Source organism: Dryas octopetala, chromosome 1 (assembly GCF_963921425.1).
Source record: "Dryas octopetala chromosome 1, drDryOcto1.1, whole genome shotgun sequence".
NCBI classification, from domain to species: domain Eukaryota; kingdom Viridiplantae; phylum Streptophyta; class Magnoliopsida; order Rosales; family Rosaceae; genus Dryas; species Dryas octopetala.
In genome coordinates, this window is record NC_141366.1 from 18,482,480 (window position 1) to 18,498,010 (window position 15,531).

A 15,531-nucleotide genomic window follows, 5' to 3' on the forward strand; every position below is an offset into this window, starting at 1 on the left:
ATTTTGGATAATTATCAGACGTTTATTAGTCAAAACCCTATTTTCATTTAGGATAAGATTTGAACGTAAAGTCCATACTAATGACCTAATAGGCTAATATAGCCAAATCATGAAGAAAACAAGTAAAAAAAATATACAAACAAAACAATGTACAAAAATATATGGCTTTGATGACAACCCTCACAAAGTCACAATATATATAATGCATATGTATTTTTCTAAATTTTAGTGAAAGGTTTGATGCCATGAATTGACCACCATCGCCGCCTCACTTCAAAAATCAAACTCCACCGCTTTGATTTTTTTTTTATTTTTTTTTCAATTGACATTCCCCAATTCCCATCCACATTTTGCTTCCACTTTCATCTAATATTTACTTCTTAGTGTGGTTTTCTTGAATTATAATGTTATGGCTAAGAATGCACCACTTGTCGAAAAAACATCAAGTGTGTGACGAAATCAAATTAAATTTTTATTTTTGGCTTTGTGACTTGGTGTGGCTGAGGGTGACTCCTCATTGGTCGGTGCCTCTTTCCAATTTTTTTTTCTTCTTTTTTTGTATTTATAATTAAGCCATTTGATGTAAGTGATTGCGATTGATAGTGACCCCAGAAATTAATAGTCCCAAAAAATATGTTGGCCACAGACTAAACTCACTAGACAGAGCTCAAATCCAAAGGTTTGGGAAAGAAGTGATTGTGTGTCCTTTGTTTCAAGTTGCAATTTCCACGATGGCCATTGGCTTCAATAAACGTTACACAAATAAAGAGTAGGTAAAGCGTTCGGTTCCTTCTAATAATTACAAAAAAATTTCAAATTTATTTTGATTGCATCAAGACTCGAATAGAATATAGATTAAATAAAAAAAGGATAAAATAGAATTATAAGTTTTATAGGTACAATAATCAAAATACGGGGTGTGAATAGAACTATCTAAAAGAACTAACAAGCGAGACGACTATATATATGAGTGTTTTAAAGATAATTAATTAGTAAGTTAATATGAAGTTAACTATGTTTTTAGGCCTATCACGTAATTAATTTCATAATCCAAATCGTTGATTTTTTAGGCCTTATTTCAAATATTGTAAAAAATTAACTAAATAAAAAATCTTTTAGTTATCTAATTGTGATCAAATAAATAGACGAACACTTTTTTCGATAAAATCGTATGAATAATTGTTATTATAATCAAATTGCTAAATGACTTTCGATTTTGAAGATTTTTTACAAAGATGATTTATGAAATAAGTCTAAAAAATGAACAGTTCGGATTTTGAGATTATATTGTGCGGTAAGCCCAACATGGTAGTTATCTTTATATTAACTTGCTGATTAGTTAACTTTAAAACATTATTCTATATATATATATATATTGCTATGAAAAACGTTTTATAAAACCCCTAAAGGGCAAAAGGCAAGGAAGGACTGAAACAAGAAAGCCCAACGCAAAGTGAAACAGGACACCCCAAAATAGAGAAAGGGGGGCCGAAACGATGAGTGAGAGGGAGAGAGAGAGAGAGAGAGAGAGAGAGAGAGAGAGAGAGAGAGAGAGAGAGATGGCAAATTATAAAATAGTAGGATTACATTTTCTTTGGTAAAAAGTTGGATTACATTTATGTACATTGATTTACAATATATATCAATTCATCAAACACTAGCATACATTTTTCAAAATCTCTGATAATTCTCATCTCCCATTTAAATTCTTGAAGGAGGCCATTGGTGAGTGGTGACCATCTCCATTCTCCAGCTCAGACTTACCCTCCTCAAAAGGAAGAGAAAGACTGACTGCCCTAACCAACAAAACTAAGATGACTAATCAATCAATGAATCATATTCATCACTATCTTCATCATTGTAGTCTTCTTCTGCTTTGTCCTCTACTATTGTCTCCAATTTTGGAGTGGTAGAACACTTCAAAGGGATATCAAGAAGGGATGGTGCAACCTCAATCCAAGGCTTCATCATGCGCATGGCCTCCTTTGCCATTGTGAGTTTGTGGCTTGAGAGATCCAAAGTAATTTTTGGTGATTTGGGGGGTGATTTTGATATTTTGTATGAAGTGGTGGTGGTCAAGGAGATAATATAATTGTATGTCTCTCTTTCTCCTATGGGTGTTTAGATTGAGAAAGAGAGGGGATGGGAAAGAGCAACTTCTTTCAAGCTGCTAGAGAAAGATATTTGAGAGTTCGTTGAGTTAAAATTGATGGTTTGGGGGGTTTATATATATGCTGGTGTTTGGTAAATGGTTATGAGCTTAATAAAGTAAAAGCCCAAATATAGATCTAGGCTAACTAGCCAATTTAGCAACACATTTCTAAATAGCAAATGTCAAGAATCTATGCATTCCAATTTTGACGGTTGGAACTTGGAAATTGGTGTGCAATACATTAATAGGGGATCACCATAAAATAGCCTTGTTCACATTTAGGTGCTCAATGTGAATTACTATTTTGTTATTACTAATCTACTTGAAAGTTCAAATTTTGATTTAACGCTTGGTTTAATATAATGTAGTCAAAATGAATTTGTTCCAAGTGTTGATGTGAATTTGTTCCAAGTGTTGATGACCAATCTGGTTTTACAAACACTATATGCTTGAAATTTGCTACAACTGCATAAACATTCACCATTCTTACACTATGTCTGTACGCTTTTATGTTCAAAGACAACTGAAGCTTCAACAGTGTTTACAACCGCTGATTTATGTCTTAAAACACATAAGATACGAAATGTTGTCCATATATTACTACCAAAGAAATATAAATAGAAGCAACTAGGAATTCAATGACAAAACCAACAAGTAACTACTAACAATGAAAGCCTTAAATCCATACATCCTTGTAACAAAACTTAAAAAACCAGGAGTCATTCCAGTCGCGACTAGAGGGTACCAGGCCCCAAATCATGGTTCCAGTCTTGCTGAAAACCTAAACACAATCTTTATACCTATTACCAAATCCAAATTAAACCGGGTATTTTCAAGTTGAAGAAAATACAGACATCAACCTTGTGCAAGGCACCAAATCTAAAGGGATGCTACAAATAACCAAAACCTGAACTATGAAGTGGTCAGTCTATACTCAAAATTAGGACTCTGAATACATGTTTTGTTTTTTTGGTCAATAGACTCCTAATACATGTTTACAAAACAGAATACATTACTATAAGGAAAGAATGAAGCACATTGCAAAATCACCAAACAAAATGTTAACTGAAATATAACATGCTCTCATAAAGTCACCTCACCACTGGATGCAAAACTAGAACCGAGGAGCACCATCATTGACCACAAACTAATCCAACCACAGGTAATGCATGTCCCATGTAGGGAGTATTGGTAAAAATTCATATCCAATTGGACACGTGGTTAAATTCAGTTCATCATTATCCATCAACTTGTAATAAAAAATAAAGATCAGAAAAGAAATACCCAAACATTAACTTTTAGTACAGTACTTTGCAGCAATGCAACATTTGACAAAAGACACTGCTTTCAGAAGCTAATTTTAAAATTTAACTGATAACATTTCAAAAGGAACACAGTTCCACACAAGAATTGATACATAAAACGAATGGCTGAAAAAATTAAAATCCTTTGTTTCTGGGCATGCCGAGAATAATCAATATACCCCAACCAGTTTTAAGCAGCTTTGGAAACAGATTGAAAAACCAAAGATTGTATGGTAGAGTACACAATCCCATTTTTCTAGTTCAACTTTCAACTTCCAACTCCCATTTGTTAGTGTATGAAGAAGACCCTCTAGTATTACTCATTAAAACTATTTAGTATACCATATATCTTATAAATTCTACTCTTGCAACAGCATACTCAAAAATCATGAAAAAATTCCAAACGATACCCATCTATTCACTTTACCATTACCATTTACAAAAATTAAACTACCACACTTTGCATTCCACAAATCACCAATTCATATGAAAAGTCACACAAGCCAAACAACAGCACCCATCAAAGCAAACAAATTAAGAATCAACCATCTCAATGCAAAACCCTATCCAACTAAAATCACCATACTCAACATTCACAAGATGTTAAAAATTGGGTCATCTAAATTTCCTTGAAAAGAGTACTTAAACCATTTCAATATGTCCTCAAAATTAATCCCCAAATCATCCAAAACAACATACATCAAAACCAAAAATTAAATTTAACAAAAAAAAAAAAGAGAAAGAAACGCCTCACTGAAGCTAAGCTCAACAGCTCAGTCTAGTGGGATCTCCACGTCACCGTCATCAATCTCCTGCTGCAAATCCTTGGGGTCCTTCCCGTCGACCGTACACCCGACCGAGACGCACGTGCCGAGAATCTCCTTGACGGTGCCGGCGAGCTCCTTGGCCATGGACCTGTGCCTCATGATCTTGGCGATCTCGATGACGTCGTCGAGCGAGATGTTGCCGCTGTGCTTGATGTTCTTGGTCTTCTTGCGGTCCCTCTCGGGCTCCTTGAGGGCCTTGATGACCAGCGCCGCGGCGGAGGGCACGACGGAGACCTTGGCCTGCCGGTTCTGCACGGTGAGCTTCACGGTCACGCGTAGGCCCTTCCAGTCTTTCGCGGTCTCCTTGGCGATGTCTTCTCCGATCTTCTTCGGGGAGAGACCCAGAGGGCCGATCTTAGGCGCGAGAGAGCTGGCGGCGCCGACTTCGCCGCCGGTGACGCGGACGTAGACGTCCACAACCTGTGAGGGATCGAACTTCGGCGGCATTGTTGCAGAGAAAGAGAAGGGCTAGGGTTTTCGTTTTCCTACAAGGGGGATGGGAGAGTGGGGAAATGGAGTGAATTATATGCTAGGGTTTTGCTGGGATTGATGATGAAATGTCCGATTTGCCCCTGGTCTAGAGGAGGGTTTTGGAAGATGAGTTGTGTCTTTTGTGGATTAGAGTGCGGGGTTTTTGGGAAATTGATTAATGACGGAAATGCACAGAACAATTTAGTGAACGTGAAGGGGGATTTTGGCTTGCTGATTCTTGGCCTGAGGGTAAATGTGTCTTTTGAATGTGGGCTTTTCTTTCTTTGTGGTGGGGTTTCCTTCCATTTGAGTATGGGCCTTGCTTAGGCCATTGTTTGAGGCCTGAGTTCAAGAACCTTATGCCACGTTTTGTAATTGCGTTTCTGTTTTCAAAAACCAAAATCCTACGCAACACATGTTTGTGCGCTGATGTTAGAAAACACGGGATACCGTTTCCAGGATATGAAACAAATCACGACTTAAAATTGAAAACGATATATTTATGTTTTTCGCATTTTTGAAAAATATAGAGACATGGGATTTCAGTCCTGTTTCAATTTTTTCTTTCTTGGTCGTCTTCTACTAATTATTGAGCGAGATAAACTTACTGCCTTTCATAGTAGACTTTGCTGTCAAGCTGCCCAAGCTAACCCAAAAAAATAGTTGCACCCAATCTCAAAAGTTTAAATGGGAAAGCTTCAAAATCTCTTTCCTTAGATCTGCAAAATTAACTAAATGGAAAATAATTTGCATCAACCATGATTTCTTATTGTTTCTTTCAGCAACTCTACTAATTGTAGAAGTCTTGACTGAGGGTGTGAGAAGCACTGATAAAGATAAGGGATGATCAAGCTGCCCCCAAATCTCGCCTCCACTTCTAATTTTTTTTAGGGATGAGGGATGTGAGAAGCAATGATAAAGGCTCAAATTCTAAATCTGGAAGCTTCCATCTCCAGTTTTTTCATTGTTCTTTTAATTTTCTCTATTAAAGGTTCCTGTAGAAGCAAATCGAAGAGGTGCACTTTAGTATTAATCTAATTTTATTAGTATTTTTTAATTAATTGTTTTTTAATTTTAATATGCTTAGAACTATTTTATGTTTGTTGGGTTCTTTATTTAAGAAGTTATTTAATGTTTTTCATACATTGCCAAATATTTATTTTATTATTTTCAATATTAGCACCACACGTTTTTACTTTTTTTTTTTTTATAGAACTGTTAAATAATAAATTACCATAAATGTTCTCGAATCTTGAAAATGCATAATTAAATTTTTATTTTTCATTTTTCGAGATCATTTTTAGAAAATTATTTTATAAAACATTACCAGACGAACTCTTATCTTATTGTGATGTGATAATGTGATGCAGTGAACCATTAGGCTTTCCTCAACTAATAGAAAAAGAAAAAAAAAAAAAAACCGACAACGAAAATTCTCAACTACAACCCGAACCAATCATACATTATCAAATTTGAAAGTCGAGGTAACCCCTTAAGGAGAGAGTTGTAGAGTATTTAAAATGACCTAGATTAGCACAAGCATCTACAACAAAATCTGAGTTTGGGACCCAAGCTCAACTTGGTTGGGTTCATGAAAACTTCATCGAACCTTAACTAGTTATGGATTTGGTTTGAGGTTGAGGTTCCCCAATTATTGGGTTTGGCTCAAATAACTTGTTTGACTCATAATTAAGTCTACAAATTCAACCACATGTGGTATTGGGTTTTCGTGATCTCCATCTTTTTAAGATTGGTATGACACAAACCAGTTCAAGCTGATTGATATAGGATCTTATCCACACAATGACACTAGCTTATGAAATGATTGAAACCATTTCATCAATTATTAATATATACAATTCACCCAAAAAAAAAAAATCTAAGCAAATATACGTACACAAAATGCATGTCAATCTTGATTAATATGTGTGACATATAAAGTACAAAACATTTCTTCCTTGATTTGATGTCATACCAAACACTGGCCGGTAATTATAGTATTTTTGTCGATCAAAAGTCATGTACATCTTTATAATCTCTTTATTCACAAACGCATGCCAAAGAGCACACTCAGTAATTACTCTCATTTGAACCCCCATCATATCACTCCAAAAAAGGTAATGCTAGAGACCATAGGTAAGTAAGAAGTCACATTACCTAATATTAGTATATTACCTTTCCAAAAAAACTCCAATGCCCTTGTAACGCTGCTGACTAGTGCTAGCATCTGGAAGGCTGGACAACACAAAACAATAAAAATCAGTGTGAGGTCATTTTTCTAGTGAAGGAATAAGAGGTAGATATGGGTAAGTGTCTAAAAGAGCCCAAGATATTTGTTTCCAATTTTTAACTTGAGGAAAAGTTAATTCGAACTTAAAACGAACAAAGATAATATTTCTGAGGTATAGTGATATTGGGAACTTTTCAATAGTCAAAAATGTAGCTCTCAAAGGGAAAATAATGGTGGGTAGAGGAGCTTCAAAGTTACAAGTTACATCCCCACTTTAGACAATGAAATGACCCTCTTAACTTCTTAAGAGCTAAGCTGATGGGTTGCCAGCAAATAGCAATATAGAACTATGTCCCAATCCAGAGGCCCACAACTCACACATCAACCTTTATGCCATGAAAGGGAAAACCCATTAAGGCCTATCCTTCCCTTCCACTCCATCACCATGCCTTTTTATGGACATAGACTTATTTAGACTTGTGTGGCAGCATATTCAGTGATCAATAACTCAGTCCTCTGTATTCTTCTTGACCAATAATATCAGTGGCTCACAAGTGAGAGTTGGAGTTGTGGACTGGAATTTTGAATCAAAAAGTTGAACCAATTATAGATGCTTCCTCTAGCAAGCTCAGTTGTTTAATTATAGGATAAACTGTTTTAGAATTCATCTTTCCCAAGGTCCAATTTTGATGCTAGTTTAGTTTAGTCCTCGATAAGGTAATCCAATACCCACTACCCAAAAAGTCACATTATTATTGGCCCTCTCATGATTTGTATATCGTAGGACTAGGACAGCTAGCTAGGTGGCTTATGATTCTTAATTAATTTTGACTGATTACTGCTCCTATTATTCCCTAATATGCTTTTCAATCAGACTACTAATGTATAAGTGAACTATATGTTAGGTTAAGACATAACATAAAATCAAGCTCACTTGTAGATTAATTTCTTCTTAATTGGTGTAATTATTCCGACCAAAAAAGGAAAAGAAAGCACAAGTACTTCAACAAAGTACTTCTTTTATGCAAATGCATTTACTTTTTGTATGAAAAAAGTTATGGCAAATGGCTTAAGTTGCCATGCACTAATTTGTTCAATATCTTATTTTAGTATCTTAGTATCTTATTTAGTTATTTGTTAAAAACAAATAAGATTCATTGTGAGCTTAAACAATAATGTTATGCATCCCAAAATTATATCCCAAATTTGAATCCCAAATGATGTGACAGTGCAAGTGTTAATGTTTTACTTGTTGTAAATAGATGAGTCTAGAATGAGTCATGATATGAACTTATGATACACTACCACATATATTTTGAATCTAAATTTAGGATCCCTAGTAGTACTCGAGCTTAAATTTAAATAAATTCAACTTATGAAATTGTTTAGTGAATAAAATTTGATAAGTATAACAGTACTTTATAATATTATAAATTCTCAAATGTAATTCCACACATGCCAAAAGATTGTTATGAATTTCTTTTATTTTTTACTCAAACATTTTTAAAATATAATTAAAATTGGAAGACAAGTGAAAAAAGTAGATGATCGAGATCCAATCTAGCTTTACTTAATGGATGGAATGATTTCCACTTAAAAAACGCAGTCAGGATAGGGATAGCTGGTGATTAATTAGTCTTATATATCGCTTGATACGTTATTATCAGATTGTAGACTAATAAAATACTCTGTTAGATCATCATTATTGGAGTATAATTATTTTTTAATGAAAAATAGTATGATACTAATTATCATACTATATATGGTTGAATATAATATCATAATAGAAACATCGCATTAATTAAATCAGGACGTCATCACCAAAACAATTAACCACAATATTATTGGTGGGAAGTGGCCAAAGTAATTCTCCATCATATCATGGGACCGAAGCAATTAGTGTAATATAGAGTGCTAGTGTTATTGGATTATTATATAATGTGGCAATTACAATGCTGTACTTATTAATATTTATGTTCTTCCATGCAAACCATGCATTTGACATATAAAACCAAAACTCTATGAATAATTGGTACATATAAATTATTTTATATTATTCACATAACTAGATTGGATAAAATTTTCTTACCAAATATCTAGTATAAAATGTTGTTAGAACTTCAGACGATTTAACCGTACAATAAGAGAACATTTAGGTCTCGTTTGATGTTTATGATTGAATTGTGTATTTAAGTATGAAATTTATAATTTAAAGGGAGAATATGGGAAGAAAATGAATTAATCATAAGGAGAAAACTATCCCTACCAATCCCCTAAAAAATGGTGGGATAAGTGAGGATAAGTTTTCCCTTATGGCTAATAATATTTTTCTTTTAAATTATAAGACACTTTTCATCTTCTTTCTTGAATATACATGAATCTAGTCATTATCTTATTCATTCTAATCCTAAGCATCAAACGAGACTTTAATGGCATGTAAATCATGTTAACTCCTAATGGTGTTAAGGAATTAAGAATATTATACAACACAAAAAATGCTGGACTCTTTACAAGCCAATCTCAATTTAACATATGTTGACTTACAAATAAACTTTTGTTATTATTAAAAAAATTAAATACATGTCAAATTGTAATTAATTGCAATAAAAAATAACTTTTTATGTGCAAAGAGCCAAATTTTTTTTTTTTATGGCACACATCATTTACTTATGTACTAAAAAGTATAAAATTTCAATTATATGCATTAACAAAACCCATCTCATACTATATGGTATATGGGCACAATGGTTGTTTAATTAGCTAGCCCATTTATTGACAACTTAAGTTTTTTATAGGTAGTTTTCTTCTTTTTTGTTAACGTGATATAAAAGCTTTGTTTGCGGGAGGTTTTTGGGTATGAATTATTCATCCCAATTTTATTTGTCAATATATGTCCTCTCTTCACATTCAAGTTGCGGATGCACGCACGTGAGAGAATGTGATAGGCTGATAGCTAGCCCATTCCGTTTTTGAGATTCAAATTAAAAATCAAATAAATGCTAACACAAGTAGATGAGCCATATCCATCATATATGTAATAATCACCTACAAGTAATAACAAAAGAAAGCTATATATTTTTGTACCGAAAAAAAAGAAAGCTATATATTTTGCCATATATGTCTTTTTTTTTCGGGTCTGATATTTTGCCATATATGTCCGAACATCAGAAAAGCCATGATCAATATGTGATATGATATTTGCTACATAAATTAGCTTCTCTATTAATATGAAAAATAATAGAGAAAATATATGGAGAGAAATTGTCAAAAGGATAATCTCAATCAATAGTTTGGAGTCCTTCTCAATTTGAATAATGTCACACCTATTCTGTGAAACCCAATAAAGTAGCAAATGTCACTGTTAATTTGTTGATTTAGGCCACATTAGCCATCAATAATATTCTTATGGAAGCCAGCGAGACAACCATAGTGTTGCCATTTGCGTAGTTTTGAACTCCTTTGCATGGAATCAAATTTGTGCTCCCCCTTCCCTAAAAATTGACCACATCAACCCAACTTTACCAAAGGAATTGGGTAGCTAAACCAGTCACATACATTAATAATAATCAATGAATAATAAAAATGTAAGGATACGTACAACATTTTGGCATCGCATGTGTACTATTTCTTTATTAGAAATAAAGAAATATAAGTTATTCGTATAAGTGAATATCACTTCTATTAAAAAGAAAGAAAATTTTTTATAAAATTGTCTTATATGTTTATGTATCTATCTCTTTTATCATGTGATGAGAAACATAAACATATTAAATATATATAATTATCTCATAAAAAATTTAAAAATGTGATATGATATAAAAAAATGCAATATTCTTTAATATTACTCAATATAATGAGATAATTATATACCTTAAAAAATATAATAAATTTGAAATAAAAAATTAAAAAGAAAAGGACTGCTGGACTGGACGGAACTGTGAGTTCTCGTTTTTTTTCTATTCTCTGTACAGCGAATCACATCGCTTTCATAAGCAAAGCGTGAAGTTGCTTTGCGTTCAACGTTCAACCAAAAAAATTCATAAACTACATGAGTCCACTCCACGCATTTAATATCTCGCGACTCGCGAGATTTTAGATTGTCGCGTTTGAGAGAGAGAGAGAGAGTGAGCAGGCGAGAAGGACCAGCTGGCAAGAGACGCGCTAGATCCGAGCCCTGGGGCCCTACTTCACGTGCAGCACGCCTTGCCGGTTACGCGAAACTACACCGCGCCACGTGGCGTCGGCACCTGTTCACAGACACGTGTCGCGGTCCTCGAACGTCTAATCAGGACCACCTTTTGTCCTCTTTTCTAGAACTGGGTCAGGTGAACCCCACCCCTCTATCTCTCTCTCTCCCTGTCCCCGTTCTACGTGTACGTCGCGACAAAATTCGTGACTACCAGTGCGGCAGTGCGAGATATACACAAATAATTACATTCATTGTTCTCGTTAGAGACAAATTCGCATTCCCCATATTGCCCCTCCCCGCTTAATTACGTTACGCTTTCAAGTTTCAATTGCCTCCCCCATACGTGGCGCTCATACGCGGCTTCTAAACCAACGGCGCCGAGTTTTTGGCTAGTTATGAGACTTTTTTTCTCGTCTCTCCTTTTCTGGTTTTACAGTTACAACTTACAAAGGACCAATACTTCCCAAACAAACGATTCTACACGCTGTTTTCTGTTAGCCTATAATATTATGCCACGTAGACAGAGGACCCACTATCCTCAAGTGGGTCCAATAGAAACCTCCGCCATCTGAACCATGCGAAGCACCGAATCCCTCGAGATATTGAGCTGAACCGCTGGAGTGGATAAAACGAAAAATCTGACGTGTCGTTTTTATGTGAAAATTGAAGGGCAGGTTTGTAATTCGCATAATTGTAGAAGGGCAGCCTTATCCATAACGGAAGTGGCTAAGGCAACCTTTATAAAAGCATAACAAAGCTCTCATTTGGGAGAACCAAACCGAATTCATTTTAGGAGAAAAGAGAAAAAGGCCCCCAAAACGCACCGTTTTGAAACCCCTTCAATGGCGACCAGTAAGAGCTACTACGCTAGGCCGAACTACCGCTTCCTCTCCACCGACCACCACCACAACCAGACCTTCACGTCCGACTCGGCATTCGAACTCGACGAGTCCGACATCTACAACTTCGCCCGGTCCAACTCGCCCGAGTTTCGCAAACCGGCTCCGCCGAGCTCGCGATCGTCGGCGGCGATGTCAAAGAAGTCGTCGTCGGCTAATAAGAGAGGCGATTCAGTCGACCGTACAGGCAGCACGGCGGCGTCGGTGCCGGTGAGCATTCCCGACTGGTCGAAGATCTTGAGGGACGAGTACAGAGAGAACCGGAGGAGCGACGACGACGATGATGACGTGGACGGCGACGAGGACTGCGACGGAGGAGGCGTGCGGGTCCCGCCGCACGAGTTCTTGGCGAGGCAGATGGCGAGGACGAGAATCGCGTCGTTCTCCGTGCACGAAGGCGTGGGGAGGACATTAAAAGGGAGGGATCTGAGTAGGGTCCGAAATGCAATTTGGGAAAAAACTGGGTTCCAAGATTAGCAAGAAAAAATTTTTATTTTAAAGGACAGAAAGAAATACAGAGAAGAGGGTTTACGGGATTTATTGGGTAGAAAGTTTTTTTTTTTTTTTTAATCCTCCGTAGTGATACTTTTTTTTGTTTTCTTCTACTTTCTTTTCTAATTTTTATGAATTTTATGTCTTTTTCTTTTCTCAATTTGTTCGATCAATTCAGGATGATCCATTTAACGAATGTTAATTAATTTTAGTTTTAATTTTGATTATGAAGTTTGTAAATTGTAGGTAAGAAGTTATGGGAAGTGAGTAAATGATTGGTGGGGTTTTGTTTTGAAGTATTTGGTGTAGGTGGGGTTGGTGGTGCGAAGAAAAGTAGGGGTTACAAATTAGCGAAAGCGACCCCCTACGAAAAATGATGCACATAAATTAATATAAGGTGTCAAATCCACCCTTTTCTTATTCCCAATTTGCCTTTCCAACTTTTGTCGTTTTCTCAATTTCTTTGGATGAATTGTAAATTTGTAATATGGGCAACTTGTGAAATCAAGTATCTATAATATTTGCTTCTCAAGTGAAAAGTGGAATCCATTTATTTGAAATAAATAAGAATAATTATTGGCTTTTGAACTTACAAACTCATTTCGGCCAAATACACAACAATTCAACATGCAAGGAATATAAGGACGGGTAGAGTATGATAACAGAGACAAGGTGAGAGTGAACATAAGATGATGAGTAGAGTGAGAATAGAGATGGTAGGAAACTTGGTGGCATCGTCAGTCAAGTTTATAATTGATTAATTGGGGTCATGTAGATAGTAGAGCAAGCACATTCAAATTCAAAGCCAACCTTAGTTTTGCAATATTAATATTTTTATGGTGGGTACTTAGTTTTTTAATCATAATTTGCATACTACACAATTGACAATAACATAGCTTTTGTTCTTCTCTCAATACGAGTTGTACCACTCATGCAACAAAATGCGGTGATTTCAATCAAATCTTGCTTTTTCGATAAAGCTTTATATATAAGTTGCCTTTTCGATAAGGTTATTTAGTGGATAGTTGCAAGGGATACCCATTATCCATGTTTCATTCATTAATTAATAGGTGGTTAGGGTTTTTTTAATGGGAGAGTGAGGATAACAATCTAAATATTAGATCTTGCAAATTAAAAACAAAACAAAACAAAAACCCATTGCATATTTAGTATGATCTAATCTAGTAATGATCCAATCTGAATATTATAGGTTCCTTCATGTGAAATCCAATTGCTTATTTTATTTTCTTCTCCTATTTTAAGTAATTGTTGCATATACCTAGGGTTGGGTCGGTTCACTTGACAAACCGACGAATTGACCGAAATTGACGGTTGGTTTACCGACGAACGAAGAATGCCAGTTGTCCGAAGGAGTCGGTGTCGGTTCGGTAGACGAACTGACATTTCGGTTCGCGATAGCAATTTGGCCCGCCTAAACTGTCGATTTATCGAACCAAACCGAACTGATATATATATAATTTTTTTTAATATATGAATGAATTTTGGCCGTTAGATGGAGGGTACATGATAAAGATCATGCATCATACACCACCAAATCCCTAAAAAAAACCCTAAACACTATTTCAGTCTCATTCTCTCATCTTTCTCGGTCTGTCTTCTGTCTTTTCTCTTTTCTTTCTTCGCGAACTCAGCTCACCTCTCAGCTCTCTCTTCTCTTAAACCACCACAACCAGACGCCACCACCACCACGTCCCTCTCATTTTCGTCTCTTCTCTTCTCCATCTTCTCTATCTTTTCTTTCTTCGATCTCCCTCTGTCTCTTCTCTTTTTGAGTCTCTATCCATCTCAGACCACCACAACCAGACGCCACCACCAACAAAGGTAATACAACCCTAAACCATCGATTGGATAAAGTTTCAAATTTTAGGGTTTTAAAAAATTAGGACTTTTGGGGTTTTTGGATTGGGTCTTTTAGGGTTTAGAATCAATTCAATTCATGATCAAAGGTCCTGATCATGAATTGAATTGATTCTGGAATTGAGGCTTTTACGGATTAAGGCTTTTGCTGATTGTTGCTGCTTGGTTGGTGATTGCTTACTTGCAGGTATATTTGCCTGTCTCTTTCAATTATAGACTTATAGTATATGTATGTTAGTATGTATGCAATGTATATGTGAATGCGAGATTGTAGGGTTGTAATTGCTTGTTTGCATGCTTTCATTTCAGTTTAATAACTAGTACTCAGTGTAAGTAATGTGTATTTTGAGAATGTGTAATTGGTTAAAAACTTAAAAGTATCAATCATACAATCAATCCCTTTATGTTTGACAATGTGTGTGTTGACTGTATGATTGATACTTGAAAATGTAACTTGATAAGTTGGACAAGGATTGATACTTGATAATTGTATGATTGATACTTGATACTTGATAAATGTATGACTGATGACTGTATGATTGATAATTGATAATGTGTATTTTGTGTATTATGTTTTGTTTGTAAACTAGGAGTCTAGGATGGAATCTAGCCAATCAAACACTATGAATGCTTCTAATGCACCTAACTTAACCTCACCTGAAACCCAAACACCCCAATTAGTACCTTCACCCCAACCTGTAAATAATGAACCTCAAACACAACCTGGGGAAGATGAACAAGCAGATTCTGAACGTAGAAGTAAGAAGGGTAGGCAATCTGATGTGTGGCAATTTGTCACCAAAGTTACAAAAAAAAAAAGTAAGAAAGAGGTGAAGTATATTTATGTTGTTTGCAACATTTGCAAACACGAAATGCGAGCCCATCCTAAGACTAATGAGACTATTGGGAGTAAGACTCACATAGAAAGAAAATGTGTGAACAATCAAGTTTACAAGGGTAATATTAGAGGCCAATCCACCATTACACAAGAGACAATAGGGGCTCTATTGGTTCCCCATGCATTTAACCAAAAAAAGGCATGAAGAAAAGGTTGTTAGGTGGGTTATAAGGGATGAAATGTCTTTTAGG

The 15,531-nt window shown here is 35.5% G+C and overlaps 2 protein-coding genes across 2 annotated transcripts; one reads left to right on the forward strand and one right to left on the reverse strand.

Annotated features, from left to right (window-relative positions):
• Positions 1-4,098: 4,098 nt before the first annotated feature.
• LOC147298816 (Ribosomal protein L11 family protein) lies at positions 4,099-4,789 on the reverse strand. Its single transcript, XM_086255616.1, has one exon. The coding sequence runs from the start codon at positions 4,728-4,730 to the stop codon at positions 4,230-4,232; it is 501 nt and encodes a 166-aa protein (XP_086111742.1). The 5' UTR covers positions 4,731-4,789; the 3' UTR covers positions 4,099-4,229.
• A 7,148-nt stretch (positions 4,790-11,937) lies between these two features.
• On the forward strand, positions 11,938-12,984 carry LOC147298817 (protein S40-4-like). Its single transcript, XM_086250913.1, has one exon. It carries the CDS (start codon positions 12,016-12,018, stop codon positions 12,547-12,549), a length of 534 nt encoding a protein of 177 aa, XP_086107039.1. The 5' UTR covers positions 11,938-12,015; the 3' UTR covers positions 12,550-12,984.
• The last annotated feature ends 2,547 nt before the right edge of the window (positions 12,985-15,531 follow it).

What these genes read in the sequence shown, in the direction of transcription:
- LOC147298816 (XM_086255616.1), bottom strand. Translation starts at nt 4,730, where the DNA reads ATGCCGCCGAAGTTCGATCCCTCACAGGTTGTGGACGTCTACGTCCGC.
- LOC147298817 (XM_086250913.1), top strand. Translation starts at nt 12,016, where the DNA reads ATGGCGACCAGTAAGAGCTACTACGCTAGGCCGAACTACCGCTTCCTC.